Source organism: Panthera uncia, chromosome C2 (genome assembly GCF_023721935.1).
Source record: "Panthera uncia isolate 11264 chromosome C2, Puncia_PCG_1.0, whole genome shotgun sequence".
Lineage (NCBI taxonomy): Eukaryota > Metazoa > Chordata > Mammalia > Carnivora > Felidae > Panthera > Panthera uncia.
In genome coordinates, this window is record NC_064810.1 from 54,219,168 (window position 1) to 54,238,151 (window position 18,984).

At 41.3% G+C, this 18,984-nt stretch overlaps 1 protein-coding gene across 1 annotated transcript in view; it reads right to left on the reverse strand.

Annotated features, from left to right (window-relative positions):
* MYH15 (myosin heavy chain 15) overlaps positions 1-18,984 on the reverse strand; it is a 145,074-nt gene that overhangs the window by 11,669 nt on the left and 114,421 nt on the right. The window contains exons 35-39 of the mRNA XM_049628137.1: positions 16,643-16,835; positions 16,237-16,440; positions 12,302-12,427; positions 10,051-10,221; positions 6,617-6,721 (exon numbers count right to left, since the gene is read on the reverse strand). Coding sequence (XP_049484094.1) covers positions 6,617-6,721; positions 10,051-10,221; positions 12,302-12,427; positions 16,237-16,440; positions 16,643-16,835 — 799 coding nt within the window. The remainder of the gene's footprint in view (positions 1-6,616; positions 6,722-10,050; positions 10,222-12,301; positions 12,428-16,236; positions 16,441-16,642; positions 16,836-18,984) is intronic.

Below are 18,984 nucleotides of genomic sequence, written 5' to 3' on the forward strand. Positions count from 1 at the left end.
CAAGGATGCAAGGATAGTTTGATACCTGCAAATCAATGTGATATACCGCATTAACAAAATGAAAGATGGAAATCATATGAACTTCTGAATACATGAAGAAAAATCATTTGACAAAACTCAACACCCATTCATGATAAAACCTCTCAATAATGTGAATATAGAGGGTTGTATCTCAACATAATAAAGACCATATATGAAAAACACACAGCTAACATCATACTCAATGGAGAAAAGTGGAGAGATTTTCCTCTGAGATTAGGAATGAAACAAAGATGCCTACTGTCACCACTTTTATTCAACATATTACTGGAAGTCCCAGCAGCACAATTAGGCAAGAAAAAGAAATAAAAGGCATCCAAATCAGAAAGGAAGTAAATGGTCTTGATTTGGAGATAATAGTATATGTAACAAAACAAAACAAAAAAACCCTAAAGACTCAATCAAAAACTGTCATAAATAATAAACCGATTCAGTAAAATTGCAGATGTAAAAGCAACATACAAAAATCGGTTGTGTCTCTGTACACTAATAACAAACTATTCTAAAGAGAATTTGAGAAAACAATCCCATTTACAAATGCATCAAAAAGGATAAAATAGTAATAAATTTAACCAAAGAAGTGAAAGATCTGTGCTCTGAAAACTGTAAGACATTGATGAAATAAATTTTAGGAGACACAAATAAAATGGAAAGTTATTTTATGCTCAGGGGTTGGAAGAATTAATATTGTTAAAATATCCATATTACCCATAGCAATTTATAGATTCAGCACAGTCCTTATCATAATTTCAATTGTATTTTTCACAGAACAATTTGAAAATTTGTATGGAATCACAAAAGACCTCTAATAGCCAAAAGAATCTTGAGAAGGAAGAAGAACCCTCAAGTCATCATGCTTCCTGATTTCAAACTATAAAACTATAGTAGTCAAAGTATTGACATAAAAACAGACACATAGATCAATGAAACAAAATATAATGTGCAGAAATAAACTCATACACATATGGTCAATTAATTTATGACAAAGGAGCTAAGAATATACAAGGGTAGCCTCCTCAATAAATGGTGCTGGGAAAATTGGACACCCACATGCAAAAGAATGAAACTAGACCACTTTCTTATACTATACACAAAATTAGCTCAAAATGGCTTAAAGCCTTAAATGTAAGATGTGAAACCATGAAACCATAAAACTCCTAGAAGAAAACAGAGGGTAAGCTCCTTGAAATTGGTCTTGGCCATGAAGTTTGGATTTGACATAAAAAAACAATGGCAACAGATATAAAAATAAATAAGTGGGACTGCAGCAAACTAAAAAACCTCTATACAGCAAAGGAAACCTTCAGAAAAATGAAAAGGCAACCTATGGAATAGGAGGAAATATTTTTAAATCACATACCTGAGAAGGGATTAATATCTCAAATACATAAAGAACTCATACAACTGAATAACAAAACAGAACAGGAAACAAAAAATGTGCTTTAAAAATGGGCAGAGGAACAGAAACATGCAAAGATGCTCAACATCATTAATTATCAGGGAAATGCAAATCAAAGCAACTATGGGATATCACTTCACACTGTCAGAATCACTATAATCAAAAACTCAAGAAACAAAGGTTGACAAACATGTGGAGAAAAAGGAACCCTCGTGCACTGTTGGTGGGAATGCAAACTAGTACAGACACTGTGGAAAACAGTAGAGAGGTTCTTGAACAAATTAAAGAATAGAGGACTGAATCCAATAATGCCACTACTGGGTATTTATCCAAAGAATATGAAAACACTAATTTGCAAAGATAAATGCAGCTCTATGTTTATTGCAGCATTATTTTTAATAGAAAAAATATGGAAGCAATCCAAGTGTCCAAATAAAGTGTGGATAAAGATGTATATATACATGACAGAATATTACTCAGCCATAAAAAGAATGAAATCTTGCCATTTGCAACAACGTGGATGGATCTAAAGGGTATAATGCTAAGTGAAATAAGTCAGAGAGAGACAAACACCATATGATTTCATTCATATGTAGAATTTCAGAAACAGAACAAACAATAAAGAGACAAATAAAAAAACAGACTCTTAACTATAGAGAACAAACTGGTAGTGACCAGATGGGAGATGGGTAGGGGGAATGGGTGAAATAGGTGAAGGGGATTATTAAGAGTATGCTTATCTCAATGAGCAGTGAGTAATGTATAGAATTGCTGAATCACTATACTGCACACCTGAGACTAATATAACACTATATATTAATTACACTGGAATTTTATTTTTAATTTTTTTTATATTTTATTTAAATCCAAGCTAGTTAACATATAGTGTAGTAATGGTTTCAGGAGTAGAATTTAGTGATTCATCACTTACATATAACACTCAGTGCTCATCCCAACAAGTGCCCTCCTTAATGCCCATCATCCATTTAGTTCCCCCCCAGCATCCTCCAGCAACCCTCAGTTTGTTCTCTGTATTTAAGAGTCTCTTATGGTTTGTGTCCCTCTCAGTTTTTTACCTTTTCTTTTCCTTCCCCTATGTTCATGTGTTTTGTTTCAAATGAACAGAGGATCTGAAGAGATCTTTTTTCCAAGAAGATATACAAATGGCCAATAGGTACATGGAAAGGTACTCAACATCACTTACCATCAGGGAAATGCAAATCAAAATCATAATGATATATCAAAAAGACAAGAGATAACAAGTGTTGATGAGAATGTGGAGAAAAGGGAACCCTTGTGCACTACTGTTGGGGATACAAATTGGTGCAGCCATGGTGGAAAACAGTATGGAGCTTCCTCAAAAAATTGAAAACAGAACTACCATATGATTCAGTAATTCCACTTCTGGTTACTGATCTGAAGGAAACAAAATCACTATCTTGAAATACCCCATGTTCATGCCAGCATTATTTACAATAGCCAAGACGTGGAAATAACCCTAGTGCTCATCAACAAATGAATGACTAAAGAAAATGTGCTATATGTACAATGGAATATTATTATTCAGCCGTAAAAAGAAGGAGGTCCTGCCATTTGCAATCCTTAAGGGCATTATACTAGTGAAAGAAGTCAGAAAAAAACAAATAATGTATGATCTCACCCATATGTAAAATCTAAAAAACCAAACTCACATAAACAAACAAAAAAAAGAATTGGTGGTTGCCAAAGTCAAGGCTCTATGGGGGTGGGGAAAATGGGTCAAGGTGGTCAAGAAGTACAAAATTCCAGCTATAGGATGAGTAAGTCCTCGGAATGCAATGTTGAACATGGTGACTGCAGTTAACAATATGATGCTGTATATTTGTAAGTTGGTAAGAGAGCAAGTCTTAAAGAGTTCTTAGCACAAGGAAAAAAATTGTAGTTATGTGTGGTGATGGATGTTAACCAAATTTGTGATAATCATTTCACAATGTAAACAAACATCAAATTATTACATTGTACACACAACACTAATGCAATGTTATGTGTCAAGTTTATCTCAATATAAGTAAATATATAAATACATAAGTAAATAAATAAAGCTTTAACCAAGCCATTTCTATGGCCTAGAATACTCCCCCACCCCACCTAAAAGTACAATCTGCCAGTAGATAATTACTCATTTTAAGTTTACTAAGGCAGGGACCAAGATATAAGAAAATGAGATAGGTCTACCTCTTCAATAAAATCTACTGTTTTCATCTGCCTGTCCCTTTCCCTCCCAGGTTTAAGAAATTTGAAGATTCATAGAATTATGCATGTGTAGAAGTTCTAAAACTAACAGAAGTTTAATTGCTTAAAACCAATTTACTGAGGCAAGTCAATTTTCTGTGTGGTAAAGGAAGCCACAAGGAAGAAAACTGAAGCCTGGAAGTGGTTGCTGATGTTAATGAGCTCCTCCCACTTGAGAAGACAGAGCCTTTGTTAGGCTCAGGCTCACATCTCAGCCCCGAGGCATTACATCACTGTGGTAGCCATGGTTGCGAGTGGCTAAGATTTCCCTTCAAGAAAAGAACTTGCCGTTCAGCAGTGAGGAGGGCACTTACCTGAAAACCTCCAACTGCAGTGCCTTCGGGATCTGCTGTAGCATTTACACTGAGATCACCGCTCCCCAGGCAGCCCCCGGTCAATAACGGCCCAGTGATTACCAGGGTCCAGCCATTTCTGCCCAACATGGGGCTCCTTTCCAGGCAACCTTTGTGCTGGAGACTGCTCAGAGGAGATGGGCTGCAATGTGAAGCTCATAGCCCATCCTCCTTCCTTCACCTTTTCCTTTCATGGATATCAGATTCACATTGTGGTCTAAAGGCTTTCTCTGCCCTGATCCTGCTTGCTCTCCCCTTTGTCTTTCCCAGGTGTTATGTCAGATAAATCTCTTATGCTTCTCAGACTCCATCCTGGCATCTGGTTCCTGGAGAAGCTACCCCAAACTACATTTTGTTTCCTTATCTCTAAAAATGAAGATACTATATCTGTAATTATATTTGTAAGGATTAAATAACATCTATACATAGATCCTTGAATATAGAAAGCAGTGGAAGATAAAATGGAGCAGCTGGATGGGAGGGGGCAGAAAGACTGTCTGTACCTGTTATAACGGTTGTCAGTCCCTAGTCCTATGTCCTGCTTTATAGCACATTATTCTAGGTACTGAAGAGAGAAAATAGGATGAGTTTCCAAATGCTAGAGGGACATACAGGGGAAGATAAATGCTCAATGGGGACTGGCTATAGAACTATTGTGGCTGGGGTCACACTTGATTCCCTTTCCAATGTAGTAGGATCTTCCCAGAGGATGTTTCCTAGGAAATGAAAACCATATTTATGCCCCTTTCAAAATGACATTTTCAATTGGCACGAATGACGTACTATCACAAAACACCCTGCCTCATAGTCCTGGTGGTTATTTTGATGTTAAAGGAGAACAGATTGGATTGGGCCAGCATCTATCTTGAATATTTCAAAAACAGGTACTGATATCAAGAAATGTGGAGCGCTCTCTAATGTCTCTTTAAAGTCACAGGGCCTAGCTTCATATCTTGTGTTAAATAGGTGCCCAGTAGGTGTTATCTGATTTAACAGCAGAAAAGCATTGCATAATTGAACAGATATACTCTGAGCATTGTGCAGACGCCTGGAAGAAATTAAGAACTGTACTTCCGTACTAGTACAAGGGGAAACAATAAGGCTAGCTCTGTGAAGAAACAAAGATAAAACACAATAGAACAAGAATACAGTCTTTGGGGCAATGAAAACCAAAAAAGTATAGCCTTTGGTGTTTTGTTCTATAATGGACTTGTCTTCAGAGGGGGAAAAATGTCAGTATAATCCACAGGAAACTAAAAAGAAGAAAAACCCAGACATCATTAACAAGCAGCATGTGACTCCCTCAGCGTAGGTGGCTTCCTCACCCCCCTCAAAAGAAGGGTAGAATACCACACCTTTCATGCTCCCAAGGTGTTTACTTCCTTAGCCACACATCCCAGGGGCCCACTCCCCAATGGTATTGTTATAACTAGCATACTCTAAAGAAGTGTCAGACTAACTCTTAGAAAAGTCTCAGAAAAGAACCACTTCTTCAGTAAAGAAGAGCTGTGCAAGGAGCTCATTTCATCTTAATTAGCCCAAGATGATGCTTCTGAAGTGCACCGCGTTCTTGTCAACACTATCCTTCTCGCTGCAAGGAGGGAAGACATTGGCATCTCTAACAACAACTCAGCCTCAGGAACCAGAACCAGGACTGGCAGATCTTGCATTCGTACTGCCAACGTTGCTGTGAAAGCGGGTGCCCGGGAGGAATTTGCCTTTTCGCTGGCATAAGCTGTACGGTGCAGCAGGAGAGGGCCAGGGAGTGACCTCTGGCATCCGTGTTCAACAACTGGCACGTGGGCACCTAGTCTGTGCCAGGAAGATGCTGGGCCGCAGAACAGCACACAGTACAGTGCCTCTGCACTCGCGGATTCAACGGTTCCCTCCGTTTGAAGAAAAGGGAAGAAAGCTTAGAAAATGAAAATGAAGGTGAAGGATTGTATTGTTGCTTTAGAAATGCGTTAACTCCTGGTAAGAAGTCTTTCCATCTCTTTTCACTTATTTGCTTGAGACCAACGTTCGCTCACGGAAAAAGAATCTGCCAGCTCCACACGGCCGTATTTAGCAGCTACCACCTGGCACAGGCACCGAACAGAGTCCTCAGTGGCCTGGAGTGCCTGTGCCACCAGAAAATAGGAGCGAGCATGTCCCCTGCTTCGATGTAGCCAGTGTCCCATGTAACACGCTGGCTGAGGAGCCACCCCGACTCTCTGTCAGCCACTTCATTTACACATTGTTCTCACTCAGCCTCTCACAGGAAGGCATCTTTCTGAGAGCACCCCAGACGTTATGTGTGAAAAAATAAGCACGCTATAAATAGCTTTTCCCTTCTAATTGCAACTTGCGCTCACATTTTGCTTCCTGAGAGCTCTGAAAAGGGACCGACCCAAAGCACTAAGAGCACAGGAGCCCTGGGCCTGTCAGTCCATGTCTACCACTGAATGTGAGCACAAAGGTGGGGGAAAGAACAGCAGGAGACCTAGGAGGCCACCCCAGGCTTGAAGGAGCGCATTGCGCCAGCACACAAACAGGCAGTGGTTTCCCGGAGTACCTGATAGGTCAGCTCTTTGAGGCAGCGCTCCAGCCTGCGGGCTCCCCTCTGGGCCTCCGCGCTGCGACGGATTTCGTCCTCGAGTTCACCTTCCAGTTGTCTCACCTGCAACAAAACCCTGACCTCAGACCGCAGGCTGGCAGCCAGCAAGACGGGATGCCAGTGAATTTGCCAACTGGCGCGATCATTTGAAATAGAGCAAAGTCATCAAGAGGGGGGGCCACTCTCTTTCTGGCAGTGGTTAAACAGGGTAGCCTCTCAGGGAACACTGCCTCGCCAAAAGTGAGTTGGTGGGATTATGTGGGTCTATAAAAGGACTGTTTAAACCCTCATCCATGCAGAAGTGGTAAATTTCCTGTGAGATTACAAAATTGCACACACCCCTGTGTATGATCATAGGTAAGTATACAGAGAATAAGCTATACGGGGCACACTTTAGGGATTAGGACAATGTACTACCTGATCTTAAGTTTCTTCCTCCATGTTCAGCCCTGACTCCCTGAAATCTGACCTTGAGTCTATGTGGCAGATATGTCCCACCTTGCCCGACAGCCCTGTTTTGTGGGAGGGCAGTAGTACGGATGGACAAGCTGCCTGTAGCCTCAAAGAGTCATACAGGCAAAGTTAGCATAACGTTCATTCGACAAACATTTTATGCCAACCACACACCGGACCCCAAGGCTAGGGAGACAACAGTGAAAAGAACAAACAAAAATTTCTCCCGTATGTAAGCATATGTTTTAACGAGGGGAAACCCACAAAGTAAGATAGAGAATATGTTTGATGGTGAGATGTGATTTGGAGAAATAAAACAATTAGCAATAATCGTGCCTTAGATAAACCTCATTGGTGACAATACTGCCATTGTGCAAAGCTGGAGAAATAAAGCAGAAAGGGGTGTAGAGAGTTGATGGAGGAAGGGTGTTCCTTCTCTTCCTTTAGATGTCCATGCCTCTGTGGCTGCCTTTTTAAAATATGTTTTTTAATGTTTTTTCAATTATTTTTTGAAGGAGAGAGAGATAGAGCATGAGCAGGGGAGGCTCAGAGAGAGGGGGTGGGGCACAGAATCTGAGCAGGCTTCAGGTTCTGAGCTGTCAGCACAGAGCCCAATGCAGGGCTCAAACTCACAAACGGTGAGATCATGACCTGAGCTGAAGTCGGAGGCTTAACCTACTGAGCCACCAGGAGCCCCCGCCTTCTTCTTGACACAGATGCCACCTTCTCAATGTGGCCTTTTTGACTACTCTTTTAAAATAGCAAAGTCCAATGCCCCAGGGCATGAATGTGCTTGGAATGTCTGACCCCATCTCTTACTCCCCCCCTCCCCTCCCCACTCCAGACACACTGCCCTTGTTTTTCCTCAGGGAGGGCAAGTCAGCAGGTATGCAAGTTCCTTGTGGACAAAGCCCGTTAAAAAATCATCTAAACCCCTATTGTCTAGGAACTTAATACATAGTTCTATCAGTTGGGACATGAGACTATGAGGCGACCTTTTAAGGTTTTCTCATGTGTTCATGTATGTGTTTATGTCGATTAAAAAACCTCAGGGAAAATCGCTTTAATATATCAAATCCTAGACATCATATAATTTCACCAGTAAATATTCCATTATGTAATCCTAACAGATTAGTATTATGATTATGGTTTTAAGAAAATTAATCATAATTCCTTAGTATCAGCTGATATTTGGAAGCTTATTGCTACTGAGTTAGCATGGGTTCTAGGCTTTATGGTGGACAAACAGTAATTGGAAGCAAAATTAAAATCTTAAATTCAAATTGGAAACACCATTATCATTCATGTATTTTTTTTTAATTAGGGAAAAAAGACATATTCTAAGTTCTTTAATTTTATGCCTATATGTTTTTTTCTCCTACTAAAAATCTTGGTTCTTATACAATCAAGATTAAATAATTATTGGTTAAAGAACTATATTAACCTTACTGATAGTGTTAATGATAAGATACTATTATTTGAGGGGTACCTGGGTGGCTCAGTGGGTCAGCATCCCGCTATGGCTCAGGTCATGATCTCAATGTGTTCAAGCCCCACATTGGGCTTTGTGCTGACAGTGTGGAGCCTGCTTTGGATTCTCTGTCTCCCTCTCTTTCTGCTCCTTCCTCTTTCCCAAAAATAAATAAACATTAAAAACATTTTGTTAAAGATATAGTTATTTGGAACTACAAGTGCAGTTTGCTTTGATTTTTTTTTTCTTTTGTCCTTAGATATATTCCATGAGGGATGTACAAAGCACTATGTTTAAAAGTCACTAGGAATAATTCTTCTGTGTATGTTTTATGCCCCTCAACTTGATATACAGTTAGCTTCAGTTGTTTCCATTTGTCTTAACATTTTACAGATTGATTTGTTTTATTCTGCTCTTTGATTTAAACGTGTTTTCTTTTACGTTATGAAGCATGTAAATGTTTTATATGATTTTGCAATCAAAACAACTAAACAAGGTTCATTCACAAGGTCTAAGTTTCATCTCTGTGTTCTCCTCCTATGGCAGCTATTTTTATTAGTTTTTGTTTTATTCTGTCACCACTTCTTTTTGAAAATGCAAGCAAATGTGTATGTGCCCCTGTCTTCTATATTAACCCCCTCTTGCACAAAAGGGTGTAGACTCTACCTTTTCTCTGTGCCTTTTATCATCATCATACTGCTAGATGAGATCTCCAGAACATATTACACAGCGCTCCCTCATTCCTTTTTAATCAGCATGATTATAAGGAGGCACCATAGATGTGCATTAGAATTCTATTGTATGGATATACCATAAATGTACAAAAGCAATTTTAAGAGGCCCTTCTGAACCATGAAGTCCCAGTCAAATATTCTTCCTATCCTTCTAGCATTTGTCATCCAACCTGTACATAGTCATTGAAATTGATCCAATAATTTAAAAAATCCTATTTTCAAGATAGATCTTCCTATTTATTGTCAAGCTCCCTGAAGGCAGGTGCTACATCATTTCTGTCAGCCCCTCCTATATCTTCACTAAGCATTTCTTGATCCTTGATTTACTTGTCCCCCTTCCCCCTTTCTCTGGATGTTAAAAAATGGGCATTCTCTGCAGAGGAAATAACAGGAACAGAGGCACAGAAGCAAGACTGCGAGGGTGTATCCGGAAATAGCAGGTAACCCTGGCTGTGGGGAGCCTAGAGTTGGTGTGGCTGAATGGGAAGAGATGCATTCTCACTTAACAGGAAGAGGGAGGCAGAGTTTATCCAGCCCAAGGAAAGTCTTAGTTGATGGCCCAAGGTCAAGCGAGAATGAATGAATATATTGAGATCTGACACTATTAGTGATCTAGAAGTACTAACAAGAGAAGTGACGAGAGAGCTACAAAACATTTGGAATGATATCCCAGGACTATAAGGCCTTGAATCAGAAGTTGTCATGACCTCATGATTATCCAGACAAATGCCTACCCTAGATTCTAGCTTCTGGATTTGCTTTCTACTCCCCATCAGGGCAGTCTGGTCAGCTTCATTCAGTCTTTTTTGTAAGTCTTTAATTGTCTGCTCCATATTCTTTCTCATCTTCTGCAAGTGGGCATTGGTGTCTTGCTCTTTCTTCAGTTCTTCTGTTATGTTTGCTGCCTAAAACAGAAAGAAAGGGGCTGTGATAAGCTGGCAGCCAGTTGACCTTCACATTTCTGCCCACAATCTTCGGGTCCTTATCTGACTAGTTATCATGCCTTCCTCTGTGTCTCAATCTCCTCCCACTGCTCTGTCCCTAACCTGGGCCACCCTCAAGTTTGTTAATGATATGGCAATCCAGATGACATCAGCTACCAGGGAGACTGGGGCGAGGGGTAACAGAAACAGACCAGAGATCAACACCTGTATTGAAAGAAAGGTGACCAACTAAAGCAACAGCTTTGAACTGAATAAAGCCCAGGACGCGTCCGATAACATCACACACCAGGAAAAGTATGGAAGGAGGCCCATGAAGATCTTTCACATCTCTCTTTTATAATTCTGTGATTCACAACAGCAAACAAGTTTAGGCTCCAGGAATTTGGCAGCTACAGATGCTCTCGGTGCCAATAATCTGGCACCAGGAAGGTTAATTCTTGTTTGTGAAGGCTGCTCTTGGCTTTGGCTATGTGTACAAGGGTTTGATGTCTCGATGAAATTATTAAGAACCGGTTCGTGAATCTCTCAGAGCATTTAATGTAGGAACACTGTCCTCCCAGCCAAAGATTCTCTGTCTATCAGGTTACCAACCATCTGTATAATTTAAGTGTGAGACGTCTGTGCAGATGGTGAGGGCAAAGAATGAATTATGGAGGCAACTCTGGGTTCTGCTATGTGGGGCTGGGACTCAGAGATGAACTATGTGAAAATTAGAAGGTGGGGGAAGAGGTAGTGAGTTCATTTTTCAACGTTGTCAAAAATCTTATAAAGGCACAGTAAAGCAGATAGTCTCCATAATGTGTGACTGCATACATTTCCCAAGCTGGAGTAGACACTCTTTTTATTCCTTTTTCTCTATGTGGATTTTCATAAATGTGAAACATATTATTTTTCTCTTGGCCATCAAACATGTTCAAGCTTTCACACACCTCTTTTCCATCAGAGAGCAGAAGTGCCTGCCTCGATACAAAATAGCTGAGTGACAGGCATGCTTCTCTATTCTTAGAGAGGGCTGGATTCTACAGTGACCTGGTACCCAGGATTTAGTGCAAAGGTTTTGTTTCGTTCCTCAACTGCCAAATAACTCAGGCAAATAGAGACACAAGCTCTTCCCCTCCTCTGAATTTTAAAATGACTAATATAAAATCTAATCGAGTATCTTGTCGTCCCAGTTCTGATATCCCCTTCATCATGAGGATCAGCTTCCATTCACATAGCAAAGGCAGGCTGCTGCACACAGTTGGGCATTTGCTGGACCACACGCACAGAGTCACAAGACAGGGATGGGGTGAGTGGAGGCTGCAATTAAGTCCCTGCTCTGCTCAGCAAGACTGGGACCTGCCAGGCCTTCCATCTCCCTCTGCTAATATTTGTGTTGAGTGTTGCCTTCTGGTCACTGTGCCCTTTGAGAGAAGTGCTACAGCTGTCCGCAGGGGGTGCCTGGCAGTGGGTCTTCTCCCGTTCCTATAAACTTTCAGTCAAGGCTGGCTGCCAATGCCGAGCTTAGTGCCGTTTAGGAAAAGCACTCTCATCAACAATGTTAACCTTGCAAATAAAGAAACCCTGAAACCAGCCCTGAAACCCTTCTTTACCAACCTGATGGTGCTACTCAAGCAATAGTATGGGTTGGGGAAAATAAGTGACATAAGCTTTCTTTCCAGATCATCATGATAAAGCCATCACAGGCTCTAAGAAAATAGCGATTTGTAAGGACTCACAGAAGAATTGTTTTAGACTCTAGATATATTGATTCACAAGTGTAAAGTGGCTTAACTTTAAAAAAAAATCTCTTTCTTTCATGAGGTTTTGCTCATAGCAGTTCAACTGCTCCTTTTTATTGTCTGAGCTGTTTGGAAAGGAGGAGCTAATTGGCCTAATTTTTCAAAATGGAAACAGAGAGACGCAGAGGGGTCAGTTACTCTCCTCCTGGCTATATGGAGAATCAATAGAATTCTTTTTGGCTGCAGATCTGCCTCTGCCCCTTGGCTACTGCCCCGTCAACTCTGCAAGATAGGAACGAGCAGTCAGTCAATGAACCCACCTCAGTGGCTGCCTTCTTGGCCTTCTCTTCTGCATTTTGACACCTCTGCACTGCCTCTTCAGCTTCTTTCTGCATCCTGGTAACATCAACTTCCAGCTTCTTCTTCTGGTTGAGGAGGCTCGTGTTCTAAAGCAAAGCAGCACTCTCATTAGGCAAGTTGAGACCAGCGATGCAAAAGCAAGCTGGCAGGTCGAGGACATGCAACAGGAATGGGCTCTGGCCGGGGGTGAATTCTGTTCTAAGCAGCCATAGTCAGTGAAGCAATATTTCCAACCCCAGGAAGCCACACTAGAAAACTCTCCTTTGCCATCAAAGGCATATTTGAATGGAAGGGATTTCATCCGTTAGACGTTCAATATTAAAGACCTAGCAGTTTGTCTGAATAAGAAAATAGAAATGGATCCAGGTAATCTACAAGCCCCAAACATGTGTTTGGTTTTCAACTTGCTGAGGAATATGATTTTCTGCCGTTTGTTCTTTGATGTTGTAGAAACAAGTGTTCCAGAGCACAAGTCGGGGTCAGTTGCAGATATGCGGGGAGCAGGAAGTTGGGGAATAAAAATCGGTTTCCAGCATGTTGCTCCAGGAAAAATAAAAACAAAAACAAAAATCCAATTTCCTCTTTATCTACCTCCCTTTCTATCTGACTTTGCAATGAGGAGGAGGGAAGTGTAGCTCAAATAAGCCTCAACCCCCAGGCCTTAGGAAGCCCCCCACCCCATGGGAGGATTATTGCTGTTCTGTGGCTGGTACTGTCCTAATTCTTTCTTTCCTGGGTTGTGACACTAGAGGCTGAGACTCCTTTTGCTGCTATTTGGTCCACGTTTGAAGCACAGCTTTTCTGAGGGTGTGAAACCTTAGCACAGAGAATGTATATAAAAAGCACAGGCTTCCTATTTTTGATTTCTCTTCATTGTCCTTTCACTTTTCTCTAGCTAGTGCCTTTCTCAGTGGCAGGATTGTACCTTAGAAATAGAAAGAAAGATATTCCAGCCTCACAGGTTCTGTCCTGCTTCTTCAATGGCATGAAGCATCTTCATCAAGGCTTCCATGCTCTGTCCTCACAGACAGCTAGGTTCTGTGCTCCCACCCCTGCCCCAGGATTCTCCCTGGTAGTGGTCGTGGTGGTGGGGATAAGTGTACCTTACTGGAATGTTTTCTGGATCCTCACTGCACTAACTCCATAGAAACTCTTTCTTTGTAAAGGAAAGTACAAATATAAATGCCAACTTGTTTGTACCTAGAATCATTTAAAATCTGCTAAGGAGATAATGGCCAAAATCTTTTTAAGCTGACTCTTTATTTGGTTCTTTTTGGGAGGAAGGGGGTTAGGTGGTATTGTGCAAAAGAGCAATCCAGATTGTCACAGTTCAGGTTTGAAAAAGAACACATGTAATCAGCCAAGGATAAGTTTGGCCTTGTATGTTTATTCTAGGCTTAGAGGTCTGGGAATGCAGAAGGAACTAAGAAGGTTCCATAAAAGATTCATTATTCTATCAAAAGATTGACAGCAGTCTATTAATTGCAAGGCGTCTCCACATGATTAAGGTTGGGGAGAGGTTCTTGTGAGCAATGTAGTATCACCTAGATATGCTGGTCACAGGGTAGCTTCTGGACCACCAGCATCATCTGAGTATTTGTTTGATTCTTGGGTCCCACTGCAGAGATTCTGATTCAGTAGGTCTGAAATGAGATCTGAGAATTTGCACTTTTGTGTTAATTTCTGTTACACACCTAAATTTTTCAGAAATTACACTCTAGAGATCAGGTCTCCATGGCCTAATTTTCTTTTCATTTTTTTTTTTTTTTTCAAATTCATCTCCTCTTCTCTATGTCTGTTTTTGCTCTGGTTGATGTCCTCATCTCTCTCTCTAGGCTAGTGGTTTTTCATCATATTGGGACCCACTGGTGCATTATCAGTTATAATATGCATGGCAAATGATTTATTACCAATAGCTATTAAGTACTACAGATAGATGATTACTTTTTAAAAATTCAATATCCTACTTTATAGGAATCCTGCTCATTGTATTTACATAAGCTTTCTTGAGAGAGAAAGAAAATGTTGAAGCGAGTTAGCTTGCCGGGAATTATGCAAAACATACAGCCTATTTGTTCCATATCACATGATATCTAAATAGGGTTGTGTCATGCACAATGTTTTGACGGACACAAAAGTCAAACTGTAAGCAAAAACTAATTGCAATGCTTCCCAGCTGGTACATCACTGGCTGATCCTTCCTTTTTTTAGCATTTCTCGGTGGGGGCACAATTGGCATTCTGGGAAGGGCAATTCTTTGTGAAGTGGGATTATCCTGTACCTAACACAGATATTAGTATCTCTGAACCCTGCCCACTAAATGCCAGAGGCACTTTCCAGTCACTGTGGCAACCACAATGACGTTTCTAAATACTCCACGGTATGGCAGTTCTGTCTATAGTTGTTTTAATCTACCATTCACAGCAATCACCAGAGTAAACTTCCTAAAATGAAAATCTGATCATTTCACTCTCAGCTACTCAAAATTCTTCAGTGGATCCCCATCCGCTGCAAGAAGGAATTCAAACTGCATTAGCTTCAGACTCAAGGTTCCTGGGGACCTGGCTCTCCCTGCCTCTTAGCATCATTTCTCTGATCTCTCCTACCCCTACCCCACTATGCTCTGTGAGTACAGCAATTTCCCTCAGCAGCCCACATCTCCTCCTCCCCCATGCTTTGTCCTCGGCTTTTCTCTCTACCTGACAGGTTGCTTATGTGTCCTTTATGACTCTGATTGAGCACATTGTGTATCTAGCTATGCCTAGGACTGTCAGGGAAGGCTTTCTGTAGGGATGTGCTTGCTCTAACACTATACTCCAGCAGCGCATTGAGTTCCTTACTTGGCTCTTCACTTTTTTAGGACAATGGAGACATTCTGCACGTACACCTCATACAACTGCTCAGGTTATGGCGGGTGCCCTATAAATGTTGAACGATCCATTTAGTATACACGTTTATCCTAGATGCTGTGGTTTCCCCTGATTCTATGAGAATGGCAAACGATCTAAGAATCCTTGCTTCATGTCACTTATATAACCTTCCATGGGGAGCCAGAGTCCTGACAGCTCATATCTGTCAGCAGTCACTTAGAATTGTTAGAAATCTCCTGGCTCTGAGGCAGGAGATTTTTTTTTTTAATCCTTGGAGAACATGTGACTTGGAGGGAACAGAAGAAACAGGCAAATGGTTCTGGTACACTAGGGAATGTTCAGCTCTCCCCAGCTTACTGGCTGTAAGTCCTGAGAGTCCATTCTTTTGGACTTAGTGTTATGGATAATATTGTGTCCCCTCCAAAGGAGATAGGCTGAAGTCTCTAAATGTGATCTTATTTGGAAATAGGGTCTTTACAGAGGTAATCAAGTTGAAACAAGGTCATTAGGAGGTGTCCAAATCCAATATGACTGATGTCCTTATAAAAAAGGGAAATTGAGACACAAATACTAACAGAGAAAAGATGATGTTAAGACATATAGAGAGATTTCCACGTGAAGGCAGAGGATTGAAGTGATCGTCTATAAGCAAACAAACACCAAAGATTGCCAAAAATCACCAAAAGCTAGAAAAACGCAAGGAAGGATTGACCTATGAGAGTCAGAGGGAGCAGGGCCCAGCCAACAACTTGGTTTCCATCTAGTGTTGAATACTGTAAGAGAATAAATTTCTGATGTTTTAAGCCACCCAGTTTGTGGTCCCGAGTGATAGCAACCCTAGGAACTTAATACATTTGGGAATGAATGAAGAGTGTGCCCACTGCTGCCAAAGGCTCTCTTTATGCCTCATATGCCACATCCATTGCCTGACATGGCAACTATTATGGTCCAAAGCTGAACAATGTGTGGAAACCATTGCCTTCATCCAGCTAATACAGCTCATAGGGAGAGTTTATGGGCCTCACCTGGATGTGGAAAAGATTGATTTTCTCTGTGGCCTGCAGGAGCTCTTCCTCCGCCAACTTGCGCCCACATTCCGTCTGTTCATACAAGGACCTCAGCTCCTCTAGCTCAGACTGGACAAGAGAGTTGTGCCTCTCAGCCACAGCCACCTGCTCCTTCAGCTCACTGTTCAGGCGTATGCTGTCATCTAGCTGCACCCGAAGGTCCTGTGAGAGAAAACACAGGCCTGGGGCACAGATTGCTGAGTTCAATGGGATATGTACCTGCATGCATGCTCTAAGCAAAGCTCGCCAATTTAAGTGTGTTCCTGCTTTCTTGAAGGATTAGATTTGTTGTCCTTACTTTTATTTCTCAGCACAATCTGTCTCTTGGTTTGCTTATTCCCTGCCCTTATATCGCAATTTGTACCTGGATTTGGATCTGAAGCTGGCCCAGGGATTTGGTTGTCTCTGACACCTGTCGGTTGGCACAGCTAAGCTGGAGTTCCATCTCACTGAGGTTCCCTTCCACATTCTTCTTCAGCCGTGTCGCTTCAATTCTGCTCCTAGTTTCAGAATCCAGACTAGACTGCAGGGAGTCAATAGCGCATTGCTGATTCCTCCTAATTTTAGAATAACATTTAAGAGAAAAAAAAATCATGCACCCAAATTAAGAAAGGTTACCTGCTGTGCACATAATAGTTTAGGAAACATAAAAAATTAAAATTCAAGAAAAATTCTGGGCAATTAACAAAATGAGTCTAAGGGGTTGTCATTTTAAAAAACATAGAGGTTGAAGGGTTAGGTTAGTGAGCATCATAATAGATTAAGATTTCCAGGCCAGCTTTTCTCAAGAATCAAGGAAAGTATCAGAGAGGATCTTTGTGAGGCCCTTATGTCCAGTGGGACAGACTTAGCCTTACCTAAGACCCCTTAAGGGAAGGCATAGAGCAAACATCTAGATTTCCGGCAGTGGCTAAGGAGGAAGGAAGGATGCTCTTCCAGACAGCTATAATATTTAAACTACTTTCAGTGGTAAAACATATCTGAACAAGGCAAGAAAGAGCCACCCAGGCTTAAATCCCAAGGACAAGCAATATTGCTCTAATGGCCTATTGTTGCTTAGCCCTTCTAGAATAGCATGGTTATCTTTCTGTAGGAGTTGGAGTACAGTCAAGGGTAGGCTGAGAAGACCAACTGCTGTGTGAGGATTGAGTTGCTTCAATATTCCTCATGACAACAAAAACCCTACACTGAAACTATATTTGCCAAGTGATAGAAGCTTAGACAATAGATGTGTGTTGAGGGAAACAATGAAAAAATCTAGGGAACCCATGGCAATCATTTCCCAGCCTTCCTGCAGTCAGTTTGGAATTATGTGACTGAATGCTGACCACTGGATCATGGGCAGAAACATTTGTAGGCCTTGCCCATACAACATTTTTACTTGTATAATCCAGTACTCCCCTCTTCCTCATCTATGGCAAACTTGGTGGCCACTTTTGGAAGACTGTGGCACCACAAGATGGAAGGAAACTGGGCTCTTGAATGGCTTTGAAGAATAGTGGCTCACTCTATAGCCTAACCTACACTGGACTCAGACACAAAACAAAGATGAACTTTGATAGTTTTTAAAAAAATGTTTTTTAATGTTTTTTAATTTATTTTTGAAGGAGAGAGAGAGACAGAGCATGAGTGGGGGGAAGAGCAGAGAGAGAGGGAGACACAGAATTCGAAGCAGGCTCCAGGCTCTATGCTGTCAGCACAGAGCCTGATGCGGGGCTCGAACTCACAAACCATGAGATGATGACCTGAGCCGAAGTCAGATGCTCAACCGACTGAGCCACCCAGGTGCCCCGAACTTTGACAGTTTTGAGTCAAGATTTGGTGTTTGTGAGCCAGGATGGTTTAACTGCTATAACTAACACCCCCCACCCCAGCATTAAGCTCACCCTGTGAAATAGGACTTAGTGCTGAACAGGCAAAACAGACATGGGAAGAGCCTTCCTATTCTTTATCATAGAGCCCATTACCAGAAATAGCAAAAATGTACTCATCTTGGATCATAATTATGTTCTGCATTGAAATAGCATTGAATATGTGTCCTGAACTCTGAGGCCAATCAGGAAGGCATATAGCCCACATGGGATAGTTGTGTGGCTCAGGTTTCTAATTGGGTAACAGGTGGAGGGGCTGCTTTTCATGACCAGTTGTCTCCCCATTGGTAGGTGAAAATCTCACAAGTACTTATGGAAATGTATGGGAGAATGTAAAGCCCAGAGTTAGCACCTCTTCTGTGCTAACCTTATGTCCCTGGCCCCCACAAATTGAGATCAGCCTCTCATGACTAACCTTGGTTGTGGGCTTTTGTTCAGCTTCCAGGTCATAATCCTACAGGAATACCAGTACATAAAGTTAATCCAGACTGTTATAGCTGAATATGTACTTCCCCATTTATATATTGAAGCCCTAAACCCAAGTACCTCAGAATGTGTCTATCTTTAGAGACACGGCCTCTACAAGAGGTGATTAAGGTAAAATGAGGCTATTGGGTGAGGCCTAATTTAATCTGATTAAGAGAAAATTTGGACACACACAAACACATCAGGGATTCACATGCACAAAAGAAAGATCATGTGAGGACATGACAGGAGGGCGGCCATCTGCAAGCCAAGGAGAAGCCTCAGGAGAAACCAAACTTGCCAACACCTTATTTTGGACTTCCAACTTCCATAATAGTGAAAAAATAAATTTATGTTGTTTAAGCCACCC